This window comes from Taudactylus pleione, unplaced genomic scaffold (assembly GCF_031769625.1).
Source record: "Taudactylus pleione unplaced genomic scaffold, aTauple2 ptg000378l, whole genome shotgun sequence".
Classification (NCBI taxonomy): Eukaryota; Metazoa; Chordata; class Amphibia; order Anura; family Myobatrachidae; genus Taudactylus; species Taudactylus pleione.
This window is the reverse complement of record NW_028284779.1, coordinates 9,347,028-9,366,774: the sequence shown is the minus strand read 5'-3', so window position 1 is coordinate 9,366,774 and position 19,747 is coordinate 9,347,028. Positions and strand designations below refer to the sequence as shown.

Below are 19,747 nucleotides of genomic sequence, written 5' to 3'. Positions count from 1 at the left end.
CACCCTCTGTGGGTTTCAAGTGTAACATTTGATGACCGAAGCTAGTTAACCCCTGCACAACTACAGCTTCTTATTCAAAATGACAAATTATGGAGCCTGTGCCCGTTTACTGCCCTATTCCTGCCAAAATCCTTGTTGGTCAAGGCAAATGACAAGTGGGTCATATGTACCAGACCACCGTCTGTGAGTTTCAAGTGTAACATTTGATGACCGAAGCTAGTTAACCCCTGCACAACTACAGCTTCTTATTCAAAATGAGATAATCTGGTGCATGTGCCCGCTTTACTGCCCTATTCATGCCAAAATCCTTGTTGGTCAAGGCAAATGACAAATGGGTCATATGTACCAGACCACCCTCTGTGGGTTTCAAGTGTAACATTTGATGACCGAAGCTAGTTAACCCCTGCACAACTACAGCATCTTATTCAAAATGACAAATTATGGAGCCTGTGCCCGTTTACTGCCCTATTCATGCCAAAATCCTTGTTGGTCAAGGCAAATGACAAGTGGGTCATATGTACCAGACCACCCTCTGTGGGTTTCAAGTGTAACATTTGATGACCGAAGCTAGTTAACCCCTGCACAACTACAGCTTCTTATTCAAAATGACAAATTATGGAGCCTGTGCCCGTTTACTGCCCTATTCATGCCAAAATCCTTGTTGGTCAAGGCAAATGACAAGTGGGTCATATGTACCAGACCGCCCTCTGTGGGTTTCAAGTGTAACATTTGATGACCGAAGCTAGTTAACCCCTGCACAACTACAGCTTCTTATTCAAAATGCCAAATTATGGAGCCTGTGCCCGCTTTACTGCCCTATTCATGCCAAAATCCTTGTTGGTCAAGTGAAATGGCAAGTGGGTTATATGTACCTGACCACCCTCTGTGGGTTTCAAGTGTAACATTTGATGACCGAAGCTAGTTAACCCCTGCACAACTACAGCTTCTTATTCAAAATGAGATAATCTGGTGCCTGTGCCCGCTTTACTGCCCTATTCATGCCAAAATCCTTGTTGGTCAAGGCAAATGACAAGTGGGTCATATGTACCAGACCACCCTCTGTGGGTTTCAAGTGTAACATTTGATGACCGAAGCTAGTTAACCCCTGCACAACCACATCTCCTTATTCAAAATGACAAAATGTGGTGCCTGTGCCCGCTTTGCTGCCCTATTCATGCCAAATTCCATATTGTCCCAGGAAAATAATAATTGAAAACTGTGTAAGGGACTCAATTCTTTGTTTACATAGTGTTAGTTTAGTGATCTAACTTTATTCAAATGTTTTAATGTAACTTTTTCTGAATAAGAAGCTGGAGCTTGAATAAGAAATGAAGAAGTGAATTTGAAATGAATAAGAAGCCAACTTCAGCCTCGTGTCAACCACGTGATTTCTCAGACGGTAAAGGAGGGAAGTGGGGAGAGGGCGTGACAGGACACGAGATCAGTCCAGTGGGCTCCGCCCTCTGTTGCCATGATAACTGTCTGCTGCACTGTGGTTGCCGTGGAGAATGTAAACAATCTGGAGATCTAGCAGGTGAGAGAGGAAGAGGCTTCAGACACCACTGACCTGTGTTGTATGTTAAATGCCGTCATGCTGCTTGGTCAAGTGTACAGTTATATATTATAGTGAGTGTGACTGTGTGTACAGTCTCTTGGTGAGTGTGTACAGTTTAGTTGTGGTGAGTGTGATATTCCCAGATGTGTATTACATTGTGTACAGTGTCTGGGTGAGTTTGTACAGTTATATTGTGGTCAGTGTGATTGTGGTGAGGTGTGATATTCCCAGCTGTGTATTACACTGTGTACAGTCTCTGGGTGAGTGTGTATGAGTACAGTTATATTGTGGTCAGTGTGATTGTGGTGAGGTGTGATATTCCCAGCTGTGTATTACACTGTGTACAGTATCTTGGTGAGTGTGTACAGTATAATAATGTGTACAGTTATATTGTGGCTCCTGTGATTGTAGTGAGCTGTGATATTTTCAGCTGTGGGTTACGCTATGTACAATGTCTGAGTGAGTGTGTACAGTTATATTGGAGTCCACGTAATGAGGTGTGATATTCGCAGCTGTGTATTACACTGTATACAGTCTCTGGGTAAGTGTGTACAGTTATATTGGAGTCCATGTGATTGTGATGAGGTGTGATATTCTCAGCTGTGTGTTATGCTGTGTACAGCATGATAGCAATTTGACTAAAAGTGGTCAGCGCTTGCAGGATTAGGGGAAGTGAAATACCACTAGCTGCTCCCTTAGGAAGTGCCCCAACTTCCTTAACATAAATCAAATGAGAAAAATGTGGAAGGGAACGCTCTGCGGTATTTAGGATATAAAATATTGTTTAAATTATAAACGGTGTATATATATATATATATATATATATATAATTTAGGTGTATCTCAATGATGTGGTAATTATAAATATCCTCAATTATATGTCCTTCACGTCTAGTTGGTACACAGTTTATCAATTCTGGTGGGCAGTAACTGTAGGCTGGTAGGTGATATACAGTCTATAAGTTCTGGTGGGCAGTAACTGTAGGCTGGTAGGTGATATACAGTCTATAAGTTCTGGTGAGCAATAACTGTAGGCTGGTAGGTGATATACAGTCTATAAGTTCTGGTGAGCAATAACTGTAGGCTGGTAGGTGATATACAGTCTATAAGTTCTGGTGGGCAGTAACTGTAGGCTGGTAGGTGATATACAGTCTATAAGTTCTGGTGAGCAATAACTGTAGGCTGGTAGGTGATATACAGTCTATAAGTTCTGGTGGGCAGTAACTGTAGGCTGGTAGGTGATATACAGTCTATAAGTTCTGGTGGGCAGTAACTGTAGGGTATCGGTGAAAGCCGGACTGGACAAGATTCCGGAACGCCGGAGTGGGACAGCTCCCTGCAGCGACCTCTGCTGCTGAAGAGCTCAGCTGTATAATGTTTGTCCCCGAGTTCCCGTCCAGGGGTGTGTCAGTGACAGGCAGGGAGCATTCATTATAGTGGCTCCCTGCCGGACCAGATGCCATAACGCCGGAACGGACCAGCTCTGCTGCTAAGAAGCTGTGTCCAGGGGTTGTGTAGTGACAGCCTGTCACCAGGGGGGAGGGAGAGATTACAGCTGCCTCCCTTGGACAGACAGCTCATTACAGCAGAGCTGTTCCGTTCCGGCGTCCCAGCGTCTGGTCCGGCAGAGAGCCACTGTAATGATCGATCCCTGTCTGTCACTGACACACCCCAGGGACGGGGTGTCGGGGACGCGTATTATATAGCTGACAGCTCCTCAGCAGCAGAGGTCGCTACAGGGAACTGTCCCAGTCCGGCGTTCCGGAATCTAGTCCAGTCCGGCTTTCACCTGATCCCGTAACTGTAGGCTGCTAGGTGATATACAGTCTATAAGTTCTGGTGGGCAATAACTGTAGGCTGGTAGGTGATATACAGTCTATAAGTTCTAGTGGGCAATAACTGTAGGCTGGTAGGTGATATACAGACTATAAGTTCTGGTGGACAATTCTGTAGGCTGGTAGGTGATATACAGACTATAAGTTCTGGTGGACAATTCTGTAGGCTGCTAGGTGATATACAGTCTATAAGTTCTGGTGGGCAATAACTGTAGGCTGGTAGGTGATATACAGTCTATAAGTTCTGGTGGACAATAACTGTAGGCTGGTAGGTGATATACAGACTATAAGTTCTGGTGGACAATAACTGTAGGCTGGTAGGTGATATACAGTCTATAAGTTCTGGTGGGCAGTAACTGTAGGCTGGTAGGTGATATACAGTCAATAAGTTCTGGTGGACAATAACTGTAGGCTGGTAGGTGATATACAGTCTATAAGTTCTGGTGGACAATAACTGTAGGCTGATAGGTGATATACAGACTATAAGTTCTGGTGGACAATAACTGTAGGCTGGAGGTTGACAGATTTGTAATGAAAAGTCCCATAGATAATTATAAAACACGTGGGCAAAAACTTTGGGCAGGTTGTTGAATAGGTTTTTATATTATAGATCCATTCCTTATGGTCTTTCCCATTATTGTGAGTTGCAGGCAATTTTCACCTTCCCAGCCCGTAGATACCTCGGGAATAATAGGTGCAGTATGCTCTGTACAGGCACAGTGTCTATGTAAGTGTGTACAGTTATATTATAGTCAGTGTGATTGTGATGAGTTGTTATTCCCAGCTGTGTGTTACACTGTGCACAGCGTCTTGGCGAGTGTGTACAGTTATATTATAGCCAATGTTAGTGTGATGAGGTGTGATATTCCCAGCTGTGTTGCTATACACAACCCCTGGGAAAGTGTCAGATGTATTGTGGTCAGTATGAGTATGATGAGGTGTGATATTCCAGCTGTGTACAGTCTCTGGGTGAGTGTGTACAATTATACTGTGGTCAGTGTGATTGTGGTGAGGTGTGATATGCCAGCTGTGTGTTACACTGTGTACAGTAAGTGTGTACAGTTATATTAAGGTCAGTGTGAGTGTGGAAAGGTGTGATATTTTCATCTGTGTATTACACAGTGTACATTCTCTGGGTGATTGTGTACAGGTATAATGTAGTCAGTGTGATTGTGATGAGGTGTGATATGCCATGTTGTGTGTTACACTGTATTCAGTCTCTGGGTAGATGTGTACACTTATATAGTGGTCAGTGAGGGCGATTAAATTTTTTTTGTGGGTGGCGATGATTAATGGGCGCCCAGTGTTGCAATTCACTTTTTCTTGGCTCCCATTAATTATCGCTGTCTTCACAGCCAATCAGACCGGGTTCAGCCTTGTTAAACGGCTAAACCCATCTAAAGTCTCTAACAATGGGTTTATTACACATTTTTGCTCGCACCCTCCTGAGGGTGCGAGCAGAAATGCCGGTGACTGTCGCGCCTGAACGGAACAACAATTGAATTGCTCCGTCAGGCGCCCAAAACAAATAGCCACCTTAAAAACCATTGAATCGCCCCCAGTGTGTGCGGGACGAGGTGTGATATTCCCAGCTTTGTATTACACTGTGTACAGCGATATCAGATTCTTGAATTACATCATAATAAACCTTTTTGTACTCAATATGAATCCCCTTCCCCAGGAATGTTCTCCTGAGTCTCACAGGCGCTACCCCCTGTCCTCACAATGCCAGAAGGTGCAGCAACTGACAAGGTTTCGGTCCCAGCACCGTTACCTGTCCAGCAAAGAAATGCAGCAGCCGACCTGAGGAAGATGCGTCGGGTCATTACTGAGGATTACAGCTGGTCCCTGGCTTTAGTCCCCCTGCTCAGCGACCTGTGCCTACAGCACATTGTCAGGAACTTTGAGCGTAAGTCTTCTATCTCCACAGCTCTATGGTGTATGTTGTCTGTGAGAAAAACGCAGGCGTCTTACCGTTTATACGCTGTTACATGGGTGTACATAAATTAGCCATTGCGATCTCATAAGCAGCCTGAGAGCCCTCTGCCTGGCAGGAGAGCTGCTGTATTTGAGACAGTTCATACCTGCTGCAAGGTCTGCATGGGTGGTCGATGTGCGTCGATGTTACCGATATTTACGCTGGTACACAGATTGTACGCAGATGAGTAGGCAGCAGTGGGCGTCCCTAGGCACAGCTACGGTCCGTGCGAAATTGCAGCTGCGATCGCATTAGTCACCATCTCTGAATCAGGCCCATAGACTGTAAGCTTCCCTGGGGCAGTGACTGATTTCAATAATTAATAATAATTAACTATTCACTGCATCATATATACTGGCACTATATAATAATAATATCTGAGAGGGTTTGTGGCCTTAGGAGCCAGAAGTCAGTCATTTTCTATCGCCAGTTCCAGCACAAAGTGTGTGTATATATATATATATATATCCGCACAAAACAGTCCGATACCTTGCTCCTGGTGCCCTCCTCTGGGAGTATGTGTCCCCAATGTTTAGGTACCAATAATAGCGGCACTCCGGGGACTTTGCAAAATTAGTGAAACAACATTGTGTTTATTGTCGTCAACATTTCGGGGTGCGGCAACCCCTTCCTCATGATACACAATACCTCCCACTTCCCTTAAGGTGCGTTCTGTTATACCACGCAAAACAGCGGTAACATCGAGAACTATCGAACACATTAGCATATTAGTGGTTGACCAGACTCCACGCAGGATGTGTGCCGCTCCCTGCGTGCAACTAGACCTCAGACTACGGCTGTCACCACAAGGGCTTAATTATGCACGCCCCTAAAACGTCGTCCAAATGCTCAGACATGCCTGTGTTTGCCCATCCAGCCCCACAAAACAGCACACGCAGTACCCATCGCAATAGCTAGTTCGCGCACACGCTCTGCGATGCATATGTATGCGCAGAGCTAAAACATCGGCTGAGTGCGTGCGTTCTCTCCTGTGCGTTCCTTGCTGAATCAAGCCCACAGTCACAGGTAGGTGCGTCCACACATATCCACCTACATATATCCCAACACAATGCAAAGAGGGAGTCAGTGGCAAACGCCAGGGGGGTTTCCAAATGCTTGATATTAGAATGAGTTTAGCCTGTCCATAAGGAGGGTAGAAATAGCACTTATCCAGCTTTAATATGAGTCATACAAAAAATATATCGTGTGTCATAATTCCAGCATATAGAGGACCAGTGATCACAGTAATCCATTATATGTGGCAGTAGGGCCATCCTGTCTGAGCTGAATGTTTTTATTTTACATGTGGGCACCATTCCAGGGTATTGGAGCAAGTCCGGGAGTCTGGGAGAGCCTCAGAATAACCTAGCACTGCCCTGGACATATATGTACATATTGGGCTCTATAGCAGCACATCCCTAATAGTGAATGTTTTCCATATCTCCTAGTTGGTGCACAGGTTATTTATTACTGGCTGATACATGTTAAAACAAGATCCACAGGTGGTGCTAATTATTTCATTTCTGATACTGAGAAGAACATGCAGCCATAGTAACATTCTATTATATTACTATTTCTATTGTGGTCATGGTGTGGGCTGGGGAGGGGGGTTTCCAGGCAGATGGAACCCTCCCCTGCGTTTGCCTATGGGAGTCATAGGATATGTGTGAAAAAATGCAACAGATGGCCCTGACCAAGTGAGCTTACAATCTGTTGTGGGAATGGGAAACAATGTGTATATTAGGTAGAGGATTGTAGCTGTTTCGGTGTAAAGTCAGTGTTGTCACTGTAAAACAGAAGCATTATCACCCATCGAATGCATGTGCAGTAACGTAAAGCTGGATATATCATGGATGCGTAGGTAGAGTGTGAACAGGCAGCTGTGTATGTGAAGTGACAATTGTGAATATGATTCTTTGTAAGTCCTGTTCTTATATCTTGGGTAGCACAGACAGTGTAATGGTTAGCATTACTGCCTCACAGCACTGAGGTCGTGGGTTCGATTCCCACCACGGCCCTAACTGTGTGGCGTTTGTATATTCTCCCTGTGCTTGCGTGGGTTTCCTCCGGGTACTCCGGTTTCCTCCCACTCTCCAAAAATATACTGGTAGGTTAATTGGCTCCCAAGAAAATAGTATGTGTGCATGTGATAGGGAATATAGAGTGTAAGCTCCACTGGGGCAGGGACTGATGTGAATGGCCAAATATACTCTCTGTAAAGCGCTGCGGAATATGTGTGCGCTATATAAATAACTGGTAATAAATAAATAAAAAAATATCTGAGGCTAACTCACTGCATCACTGCATTACCCAGTGTTGTCCTAGTATTTAGTGCAGCGTGTCGTTCCCCTTCACAAATCCTTTCCGCCCTTTAAAACTAAAAGTAATATGCTGTATATATTTATATCAATAATTTCCTACATGGTGGACACAAGCTTATGTAACAGACCAATATTTATCACACAAGCAGCCACGGATTTCCCCGTGACCGTTCGCAGCTGGGTGGCCGCCTTCTGTCACTGAAGGGGCTAAGCGTCTCCCCTGGGGTGTAGAGAAGGAGCTGAGAGGCTGGCTAGAGATAATCTCCTCTGGATATTGTCACACGATAAGGCCAGGAAAATCCTCCTGTACCATTGATAATCACATCCCCTGGGAATGAGACCGATAATGGTGGGGGATGGAGAATACAATGTTGGCTTATTGGTGGCAGAGGACAGGCCGGTGCTCTTCGCTTCTACCTGCTATAGAGAGACTGTTGTGTCAGGAAGTGACGGACACCACACACACCATGTCTCCTTGCTAGAGGCTGACAGTGACAGAGGCCCTGATTCAGAGCCGGACGCTCTGACAGAGCGCTCACTCTTAATCAGGGCCGGGCTTTTTTTTTTTAGAACGGCCTACTGGCCGCTCGCATAGTTGTGGGTGACCACCCACAGCTATAGCGAGCGGCCAGGAAGATGATCGCGATGGCCAAGACCATCGCGACCATCGGGTTTGCGACGAGACCCTTGTGGTAGGGTCTCGTTGCTGCAAGCCAGAGAGAGATTTCGGCTCTAACAGAGCCGAAATTTCTCCCACTGACATCACTCGTGATGTCAGTGGGGCCGCCCCCCAAACGGAGGCATTCACATGGGAACGCCTCCGTTTGGGCAGCCACCCCCCCGGCCCGCCCACCAAAGTGGGTGTGCTGTCACTCAACATCGACAGCACGCCCCCTTTGGTACGAGACCCGGAGCGACGGAGTGCCCGTCGCTATCTGGGTCTCGCGCATGCGCACGACAGAGCCAGCTCCGTCGTGCGCATGCGCACTGGCCCACCATCAACCTGGTTGCTAGCGCACAGCGCTTGTGACCGGGTCAGAATCAGGCCCAGCATTCTCCCCAGAAATTTTTTCCAGCCGGGTGGCATCAAGAAGTAGCCGGGTGGCATCTAGAAGTAGCCGGGTGGGGGCCTTCGCTATAATAAAAGGTTTTAAACCCTGACCTTAGTTATAATGATTTAAACTTGAAATAACATTTTATATATTAATTCTCCTCTTATCTTATTAGAGGCTCAGTCGTCTGATTATGAAAAAGCTGCAAAGTCTGTAGGGTCTGGTCCTTTTTATACAGCTCGCAGATTCTGGGCCTGATTCAGATCCGGACGCTATGCTGCGCTCGCTCGCATTGAGCGATTTTACGCAATCTATGCATGCATATGAGTCGCAATGTGCGTGCACGAACCATTGCGATGGGAAAGTGCTCGCCCATAACCCGCAGTCGGGCCGCTATTTTCAGTGACCGATAGCGCCGTTTGTGGGTGGTAACAGGGGAAGGTGCTTGTAAATGGGGGTGTGGATGTGCAAACGCAGGCGTGCCCGCCCGTCAGAACGACGTTTAATAGGTGTGCATAATTAGCAAAGTAGCGTCATTACACACGTGAGTGGGTTGTATTTTAGCTTGAACTGCTCGCAATGTTGTGGCGGGAAAAGGCTACAACACGCGCTGCGAGCAGCTTTGATGGCTCTCGATGTTTCCGATTAATCCTACAACTGCCGGAGTTGACGTGTGCTGCGAGTGGCAAAGGGGCGTCTATACAGGTGCGAGTGCATAGTGCGGAAGCTCGCTATTACTTATACCCCTTTTCCACCAAAATTCCAGGTCTGACCCGGAGTTGGAACAGAGGGTCTGATTCCGACCCGGTCGCAAGCGCTGAGTGCTCGCAACCGGGTCGATGGTGGCCCAGAGCACATGTGCACGACGGAGCCGGCTAGCAACACGGGTGCACGCGAGACCCGGATAGCAACGGGCAATCCGTCGCTCCAGGTCTCGCACCAAAGGGGTGAGCTGTCGATGTTGAGTGACAGCACGCCCCCTTTGGTGGGCGGGCCGGGGGGGTGGCTGCCCAAACGGAGGCGTTCCCATGAGAACGTCTACCGTTTGGGGCCGGCCCCACTGATATCACGTGATGTCAGTGGAGAGATTCCGGCTCTGTTAAAGCCAAAATCTCTCTGGGGCTTGCGGCAATGAGACCCTACCACAAGGGTCTCGTCGCAAGCCCGATGGTTACGATGGTCTTGACCATCACAACCATCATCATTGCCGCTCGCTATAGCTATGCAAGCTGCCAGAGGCCGTTCTAAAAAAAAAAAAAAGACCGGCCCTGATTCAGAGCTAATGCTCTGTCAGAGCGTCCGGCTCTGAATCAGGGCCAGAGGCCATGATTCAGAGCTGGACGCTCTGACAGAGCGCTCGCTCTGAATCAGGGCCGTCCCATATCCTTTTTGAACGCCTCTGTCTGGGCAGCCACGCCCCCGGCTCGCCCACCAAAGGGAGCGTGCTGTCAATCACCATCGACAGCACGCCCCATTTGGTGCGAGACCCATAACGACGGCTTGGCCGTCGTTATTCTTGTCTCCGGCATGCGCACGACGGAGCCACCTCCGTCGTGCGCATGCGTATTTGGGCACCATCGACCCGCTTGCGAGCACTCAGCGCTCGCGAGCGGGTCTGAATCAGGCCAAGAGTTCCTATCTGGATCAGACCCGGAATTTAGCCGGCGCCGACTCGGGATATTCCCGAGTCGGCGCCGCTCACACCGGAGTCGGGTCTGCATAGACCCGGCTTTTCCTGCATGAACGTGGACGCTTGGAGATGATGTCATCTCCAAGCGCCATTGAAGCTGGACCAATCGGCCGGCTTGCGGCGCACTGCAGGTCATCAAGACCTGGAGTGCGTACACAGTGTTAAAACCTGCTATGTACCTGGGTTGGATTGCCGGGTCACTCGGCCCGGCGATCCAACCCTCTCCCCTTTTACACCAGGGAGCTGCCCGGGTTAACCCTGCATTAACCCAGGTTTTAGCTCCGGTGTAAAAGGGGTATTAGTGCGCGGCTTTACGCGACGCAGTGCAAGCAGATGATTTAAATAGCCGACCCTTTTAGCCAGCGAGCGGCCGCAAATAGCGTCCAGGTCTAAATCAGGCCCTCTGTCCCCACTTGCAGTCTCCCAAAGTGCCGGGTGGAGCATCCACAAAAAACAGCCTGGGGAGGACACAGTGTTGCAGGATTCTGCTCAGTATTCTATCAATCTCACCAGCCTCAAGAGTTATCCTGGCGTAATGAACATTTCCATGTGTGTTCTGGGGAGAGACCATAACACTAATGGAGCATACACACAGTCAGATTTGTCAGATCTGTCAGATGAACGATTTGAACGATTTTTGACTGCATTAAAATGAATGGAATCGTCCAAGTCTGACTGCAAATACATCATATGTCAGATATCGTTATCTGATCATCGGGAAAGCGCATCATTCAAATCGTTCATCTGACAGATCTGACAGATATGTCAAATTTTCCTTCAGATATGAACGATTGAACAATTTTTTAAATCGTTATCGTTAAGATCTGAAGAAAAATCTGACCGTGTGTATAAGAGGGAAATTATTACATACTAAGGGGCATATTCAATTGTATGCGAGAATAGAAAAAAACCCCGCACCTGCGCGGTTTTTCCTGCAGTTGCAGGTTTTTTGCTATTCTATTAGGTGCGTGGTTTTATAAAAAACACGCGCCGGGAGGTTTTTTTTCACGCACCTCCTGAGCAAGCGTGATTTTTCCTAAAATCGATGATTTTAGGAAAAATCACCGGGACTTGCTCTGACACCCCCGCGGCACCTCCACTGAGAATTAATTAAGCAATTGGAAGTATCCAATTAGCTTAATTAGTCCTTAATTACTCACCTTCCGAAGCGCTGTCTTCTACATTTTCTTCTGCATCCAGCGTTGGGAGCCGGCTCTTCTGCAGCAGGGTGAGTATGTCAGTGTGTGGTGTATGTAAGTGTGTATGAGTGAGTGTGTGTATGAGTATTTGTGTGTGTGTGAGACCCCCGGTGCGGTGTGTGTGTGTGTCCCGGAATGGACACTGGGAGAACTACATCTCCCAGCAGCCCTTGCTCCTCCCATCAGGCCCCGGGACTCCCTGCAGCCCCCTCTCCAGTAAGGAGAGGGGAAGCCACTGGGAGCTGCGGAGACCCCATGCCAGGTAGGTGTTTTTTTTTTTTTCTTCATTTTACGCGGTGTGGGGTTTTCAAAGCTGAAAACCCCGCGAACACTATTTTTTTAATTGAATACTGCGGGTAGCAGGAGCGCGCATACCCGCGGTATTCCGGAATTGGGCGCGAGGTGCGCAAGGTTTTTAACTTGCGCAAGGTTTTTAACTTGCAAAACCTCGCACCCAATTGTATATGCCCCTGTGTTTTGCTGGCCTGACTCATTCTGTGTCTCTAACCTATTACCATTCCCATCCCTCTGCATGTAACAGAGGGCCTGATTCAGAGCTATTTGCTCTCGCTCGTTCAGAAAAAGGGGCCGGCTATTTAAATTGAGCGCTCGCTCTTTGCGGTCTGTTGATGCCTCTATGTCTGAGCGAGCGAACGAAACATGCGCTCGCTATTTTGTAAAGATGCCCCCCTCCTACGTCACCTCCGCTATTTATTTGATTAATTGAGTACATCAAAAGGCATCTGAACTGCTCGCAGTGCTTGTGGTAGGTTTATCCTACCGTAATCATGCGAACAGTTCAGGCTAGAAACAACGAAGTGACGTGGTCGATGACGCTGCTTTGTTAATTATGCACACCCTTAAAACGCCCGCTTTGACCGTTTGGCACGCCTGCGTTCAGATCACCACTCCCCGTTTTCAAGCACCTTCCCCTGTTACCACCCACAAACGCCTCATCCTGTCACTCAAATTAGCAGGCATTCGCTATTTTGCGAGCGCTCGATTTCTTGCTTGACTGGTTGGCGCATGCGCATTACAACCCATACGCATGCGCAGTTGTGCGAACATCGCTCGGGGCGAACGAGCAGCTGCTTACGAGCGGCTCTGAATCAGGCCCAGAGCCCAAATCCTTTGCAAGTAACACACCCCAATCCACTGCTCGTAACACTCTTGGGCCTGACTCAGCAAGGAACGCATTTCTAATACGCACGCAATCGGTCAATTAATTCGCGTGCGCGAGGGAGACGGTCCAGTCAGAACTGCAGATGGATGCCCATAACACACTACATTTTTCTGCCTGTAATACCCCCCATTCTACTGCTTGTAACATCCCCCATTTATATGCCTGTAACATCTCCCATTCTACTGCCTGTAACATTCCCCATTTATATGCCTGTAACATCCCCCATTCTACTGCCTGTAACATCCCCCATTTATTTGCCTGTAACATCCCCATTCTACTGCCTGTAACATCCCCCATTTATATGCCTGTAACATCCCCTATTCTACTGCCTGTAACATCCCCCATTTATATGTCTGTAACATCCCCCATTCTACTGCCTGTAACATCCCCCATTTATTTGCCTGTAACATCCCCCATTCTACTGCCTGTAACATCCCCCATCGTACTGCCTGTAACATCCCCCATCCTACTGCCTGTAACATCCCCCATTCTACTGCCTGTAACATCCCCCATTTATTTGCCTGCAACATCCCCCATTCTACTGCCTGTAACATGCCCCATTTATTTGCTTGCAACATCCCCCATCCTACTGCCTGTAACATCCCCCATTTATTTGCCTGTAACACCCCCCATTCTACTGCCTGTAACATCCCCCATTTATTTGTCTGTAACACCCCCCATTCTACTGCCTGTAACATCCCCCATTTATTTGCCTGCAACATTCCCCATTCTACTGCCTGTAACATGCCCCATTTATTTGCCTGCAACATCCCCCATTCTACTGCCTGTAACATGCCCCATTTATTTGCCTGTAACACCCCCCATTCTACTGCCTGTAACATCCCCCATTTATTTGTCTGTAACACCCCCCATTCTACTGCCTGTAACATCCCCCATTTATTTGCCTGCAACATCCCCCATTCCACTGCCTGTAACATGCCCCATTTATTTGCCTGCAACATCCCCCATTCTACTGCCTGTAACATGCCCCATTTATTTGCCTGTAACACCCCCCATTCTACTGCCTGTAACATCCCCCATTCTACTGCCTGTAACATCCCCCATTCTACTGCCTGTAACATCCCCCCTTTATTTGTCTGTAACATCCCCCATTCTACTGCCTGTAACATCCCCCATTCTACTGCCTGTAACATCCCCCATTTATTTGCCTGCAACATCCCCCATTCTACTGCCTGTAACATCCCCCATTCTACTGCCTGTAACATCCCCCATTTATTTGCCTGCAACATCCCCCACTCTACTGCCTGTAACATCCCCCACTTATATGCCTGTAACATCCCCCATTCTACTGCCTGTAACATCCCCCATTTATTTGCCTGCAACATCCCCCATTCTACTGCCTGTAACATCCCCCATTTATTTGCCTGCAACATCCCCCATTCTACTGCCTGTAACATGCCCCATTTATTTGCCTGCAACATCCCCCATTCTACTGCCTGTAACATGCCCCATTTATTTGCCTGTAACACCCCCCATTCTACTGCCTGTAACATCCCCCATTTATTTGTCTGTAACACCCCCCATTCTACTGCCTGTAACATCCCCCATTTATTTGCCTGCAACATCCCCCATTCCACTGCCTGTAACATGCCCCATTTATTTGCCTGCAACATCCCCCATTCTACTGCCTGTAACATGCCCCATTTATTTGCCTGTAACACCCCCCATTCTACTGCCTGTAACATCCCCCATTCTACTGCCTGTAACATCCCCCATTCTACTGCCTGTAACATCCCCCCTTTATTTGTCTGTAACATCCCCCATTCTACTGCCTGTAACATCCCCCATTCTACTGCCTGTAACATCCCCCATTTATTTGCCTGCAACATCCCCCATTCTACTGCCTGTAACATCCCCCATTCTACTGCCTGTAACATCCCCCATTTATTTGCCTGCAACATCCCCCACTCTACTGCCTGTAACATCCCCCACTTATATGCCTGTAACATCCCCCATTCTACTGCCTGTAACATCCCCCATTTATTTGCCTGCAACATCCCCCATTCTACTGCCTGTAACATCCCCCATTTATTTGCCTGCAACATCCCCCATTCTACTGCCTGTAACATCCCCCATTCTACTGCCTGTAACATCCCCCATTTATTTGCCTGCAACATCCCCCATTCTACTGCCTGTAACATCCCCCATCCTACTGCCTGTAACATCCCCCATTTATTTGCCTGTAACACCCCCATTCTACTGTCTGTAACATCCCCCATTTATTTGCCTGTAACACCCCCATTCTACTGCCTGTAACACCCAATTCCACTGCCCCTAAAACACTGCATTTCACTGCATCAAACACACATCCTTTCCTCTACCTGTAACACTCCTTATTTCACTGCTTGTAACACACCCCAATCCTCTGCCTGTAACACACCCAACTGCACTACCAAAAACACACCCCATTCTTCTGCACCTCATTTTCAGCCTGTAGCACACCTAATTATGCTTACTGCAAATAACATTAACCTTTACAATGGGGTAATATGGGCATTGAATAGCAAGGAACGGGGCCACAATAACGTGATCACGGCATCATCGCACCAACTTAACTGAGCCACTCCCATTCCACACCGCCGAGCTGGCAGCCGTAAAGTCGGCTAGTATGCTCCAGGCATATATTATGTTTTTGATGTATTAGAGAGCTTTTTTGTAAGCTTTATTGAAGCCTAATAGCAAATGTTTATTTTGCAAGCAACATAAAAGGTTAAAAACGTGATCAACCTGTGTTTGGCATAAATCTGGCGCATAAGCTACTGGCGCTGACCCGGAAGCAGCCTGCCTTAGTTGCAACTTAGCATATTCTCACAATTGTGCTCATTTAATGACTTATGGGTTGACTGCGACTAACATTACATTGTCTTTAAACAATTTAGCATGATTAAATATTTAAATTTAATTGAATTGTACCATTAATTTGTCAGGTACTTGGTATAACTTCATATGTTTGTGCCCCACAGATAACCCCATTCTTGAAAAATTGCTTCCAAAGCACAAATCCAAGATTCTGGACCTAATCTCCACCTCGCTTCCCCTAAAAGTGACTGCCAACCTCATTACCTACGAGGATTACTGGAGACGTTGCTGTTCTGAGCGCTGGCCAGTCTGTGACATCTCACGATATGGGTCCAGTTGGAAGAGGCTGTTCTTTGAGCGACACCTTGAGAACCTCATTGAACGCTTTATCCCAGATGTGACAGATACAGGACCCATCTGTGAGGCTGCAGAACTTAGTAAGGATTATATAAAGAAATTGGAGATTCGACAACTGCTGCCACCAGTAAAGTTGGAGAAGAAGAAGGACGATGAGGCTGATGAGCTCTCGGATTCAGAAAGTGATACTGGTGGGGAACTGCCGTCCATGGACCACTTTGATCTAAACCGAATTGCCTTTTCTCTCTCTGGCCTGGAGGAGCTACACCTCGTTTATGGGGTAAAAGGTTGCGGCATGAACTTTGAGTGGAACCTCTTCAGGTTCACGAAGCGGGACTGCTCTTTGCTTGCCAACACATTCAAGACATTCAGGAACCTGAAGGTAAATGACCAGGGAAGATAGGCTTACTTCACATTCCACTAAATAAAATTGTCCATTACTAGCAAAAAGTTCTGGGTCACCAAAGGAAGGGAGATATAAACCAGTGTGATGGTTCATGCCCTCTCTCAAATATTTCTTATCACTTGTTCACAGGTCTTCAAACTTAACAAGAGTAAAGTTGATGATGACAAGGCTCGTATACTGATCAGAAGTTTATTGGACCACCCATCCTTGGTCCACCTGGACCTTTCACACAACCAGATCTCAGACCGAGGTGCCCGTGCAGTCGGCAAGTTGCTGAACCAAAGTCAACTGCAGATTGTAAATCTGGGCAACAACAACGTGCATCCGCATGGAGCTCAGGCTATTGCTCATGCCCTATCCAGGAACAACACCCTCAGCACTTTGAACCTCAGGCTCAACCACATTGGGGACGAGGGCGGACAAGCTCTGTTAAATGCTCTGCTGCAGAACACAAGCCTCGTGACTCTTCACCTGGGGAGCAATGAGCTGTCTGAACCAACGGTGACCGTCCTCTCGCAGGTTCTCTCTCAGAATAAATCTCTAAGGAGCATCAGCCTCTCCTGCAACCGCATCGGCCCGGTACGATCCCCATTCTCCTTCTCTGTGTGACGTGATTGCTGTTAATCTGTGACTAGTGCAGTTATATGAGGTTAATGGGACAGATATTCCGGAAAGACTAGTGGCAAATGTAATGGGGTGTGGGATATTTGTGCCTATGGGTGCTTCCATTTACATGTGGGAACACATCACTGTGATGCAATACCTGTCTCAGCCACTCTGTTTATAGCAGCGCTGTGTAGAATTACAGCTCATAGGGAAGCACTGCTATTCTATTCTCGCTGCAGAGAAGACCTCTTTACTGTACCAAGAGCTTCAGACCATAGCATGCTCTAAGGATGTTTTATAAAGAGATCAGTCCGACTGGGCTGGAATCATTTACACAAGGTAAATGTTCAGTAACTTGAGTAACTTAATTTTCCACCATACATTTTCATTTGTAAAATGACAAACTGATATAACGGATCTGGTGGCAGCTATATTTTTTAATAGCAGATATCAGTTTGATATTTAGAGAACTGTTTGTGAAAGAGTTGATAATTGAGGGTTTCCATAGTGATAATAAAAAGAAGATTAGAGACGTCTGGTTTAGGTCATAAGGTTTCATGTATCATGTGATTTTTGTCTGTGGCGATACATGGATGTACTGGAATTAAGTGCATGGAGCACTGTGTTACACATGTAGCATGCGCATTTTATATGTGTCCAGTTTAAATTGTTTGTTATGCCTCTCTATGCCATTTTGTCCATGTGAAGTGTCATTTAAATTCTCTTTTTTTTCATGTGTGTCCTTCTGGGTCATGTGACCTGTGTCCCCCTACGTCATGTGGTCATGTCACATTTTTTGGGATGCCTGTGTCTTCTAAGTCACATTGTCTTGTCATGTGCCCTAGATAATGTGCCTTAATTTGTTCTGTGGCCGCTATTATTTGGTACCTTAATCCCTTGTCACCATTTGCCATGTGACTGCTACTATCTGTTGTGTTACGTCACATGGTCTCACTTGTCATGTGACTGCTACTATCTGGTGTGTTACATCACATGGTCTCATTTGTCATGTGACTGCTACTATCTGGTGCGTTACATCACATGGTCTCACTTGCCATGTGACTGCTACTATCTGGTGTGTTACATCACATGGTCTCACTTGTCATGTGACTGCTACTATCTGGTGTGTTACATCACATGGTCTCACTTGTCATGTGACTGCTACTATCTGGTGTGTTACATCACATGGTCTCACTTGTCATGTGACTGCTACTATCTGGTGTGTTACGTCACATGGTCTCACTTGTCATGTGACTGCTACTATCTGGTGTGTTACATCACATGGTCTCACTTGCCATGTGACTGCTACTATCTGGTGTGTTACATCACATGGTCTCATTTGTCATGTGACTGCTACTATCTGTTGTGTTACGTCACATGGTCTCACTTGTCATGTGACTGCTACTATCTGGTGTGTTACATCACATGGTCTCATTTGTCATGTGACTGCTACTATCTGGTGTGTTACATCACATGGTCTCACTTGTCATGTGACTGCTACTATCTGGTGTGTTACATCACATGGTCTCACTTGTCATGTGACTGCTACTATCTGGTGTGTTACATCACATGGTCTCACTTGTCATGTGACTGCTACTATCTGGTGTGTTACGTCACATGGTCTCACTTGTCATGTGACTGCTACTATCTGGTGTGTTACATCACATGGTCTCACTTGCCATGTGACTGCTACTATCTGGTGTGTTACATCACATGGTCTCATTTGTCATGTGACTGCTACTATCTGGTGTATTACGTCACATGGTCTCACTTGTCATGTGACTGCTACTATCTGGTGTGTTACGTCACATGGTCTCATTTGTCATGTGACTGCTACTATCTGGTGTATTACGTCACATGGTCTCACTTGTCATGTGACTGCTACTATCTGGTGTGTTACGTCACATGGTCTCATTTGTCATGTGACTGCTACTATCTGGTGTCTTGCGTCACGTGGTCTAATTTTTCATGATACCTGTGTTCTAGTTCCCGTGGTCTCATGTGTCGTGTGAAATGTGTCCTCCTAGGTCATGTGTGCTCACTTGTCATGTGCCCTTTGTCCTCAGGACGGCGGGAAGCAGCTTTTGGAAGGCATGTCAGGAAACAAGACCATGCTGGAATTTGATCTGAGACTGACAGATGTGGGGCAGGAGAGTGAATTCTTCATTAACCAGGTTCTTAGGGACAATCAGGAGCGCGCCCGGTTCCAGGCACAGCAAAAACAAGCATACACATGACAATCCATGAGCAGTGAATCATCTACCTGTTACCTTGTTCCCAATACTTAAAAAAAAATCACTAATAAACTCTATTTATCCAATATTACTCACTGAGACTTTCATCCTTGGGAGATTGAGTTAACAGGGAGCCGATAGATCAGATAGGGGTAAAAGGACCGACACAAAAACTGTCACTTAGATGGGTCTTTCCTCCCCGTTACGCAAAGTGGGCAATAGCAATTGTCGTAAAAAACGACATGATTGCAAATATAAATCGGCATCATACAGGAATGGATATTGGGCCACATTCAATGACTATGACTGTGTAAAAGCATTGTCAGTATGGCTGTATGTTTACCATAGAACAGAGGTTCCCAAACGCAGTCCTCAAGGCTCCCCAACTGTTCAGGTGTTAGAGATATCCATGGTTGAGCACAGATGACTTAATTAGTACCTCAGTCAATTTGGTGTAACCACCTGTGCTCAACCATGGATATCTCTAAAAGCTGAACTGTTGGGGAGCCTTG

At 46.8% G+C, this 19,747-nt stretch overlaps 1 protein-coding gene across 2 annotated transcripts; it reads left to right on the top strand.

Annotated features, from left to right (window-relative positions):
• The first annotated feature begins 1,452 nt into the window (after window positions 1–1,452).
• On the top strand, window positions 1,453–19,326 carry DRC5 (dynein regulatory complex subunit 5). 2 transcript variants are annotated; one of them, XM_088445331.1, is made up of 5 exons: window positions 1,453–1,534; window positions 5,071–5,298; window positions 15,797–16,371; window positions 16,525–16,974; window positions 19,068–19,326. In XM_088445331.1, exons 2-5 carry the CDS (start codon window positions 5,115–5,117, stop codon window positions 19,236–19,238), a joined length of 1,380 nt encoding a protein of 459 aa, XP_088301457.1. In that variant the 5' UTR covers window positions 1,453–1,534; window positions 5,071–5,114; the 3' UTR covers window positions 19,239–19,326. The 2 variants fall into 2 exon arrangements, with proteins under 2 accessions (XP_088301457.1, XP_088301458.1); XM_088445332.1 differs by lacking the exon at window positions 1,453–1,534 and adding an exon at window positions 1,551–1,626.
• The last annotated feature ends 421 nt before the right edge of the window (window positions 19,327–19,747 follow it).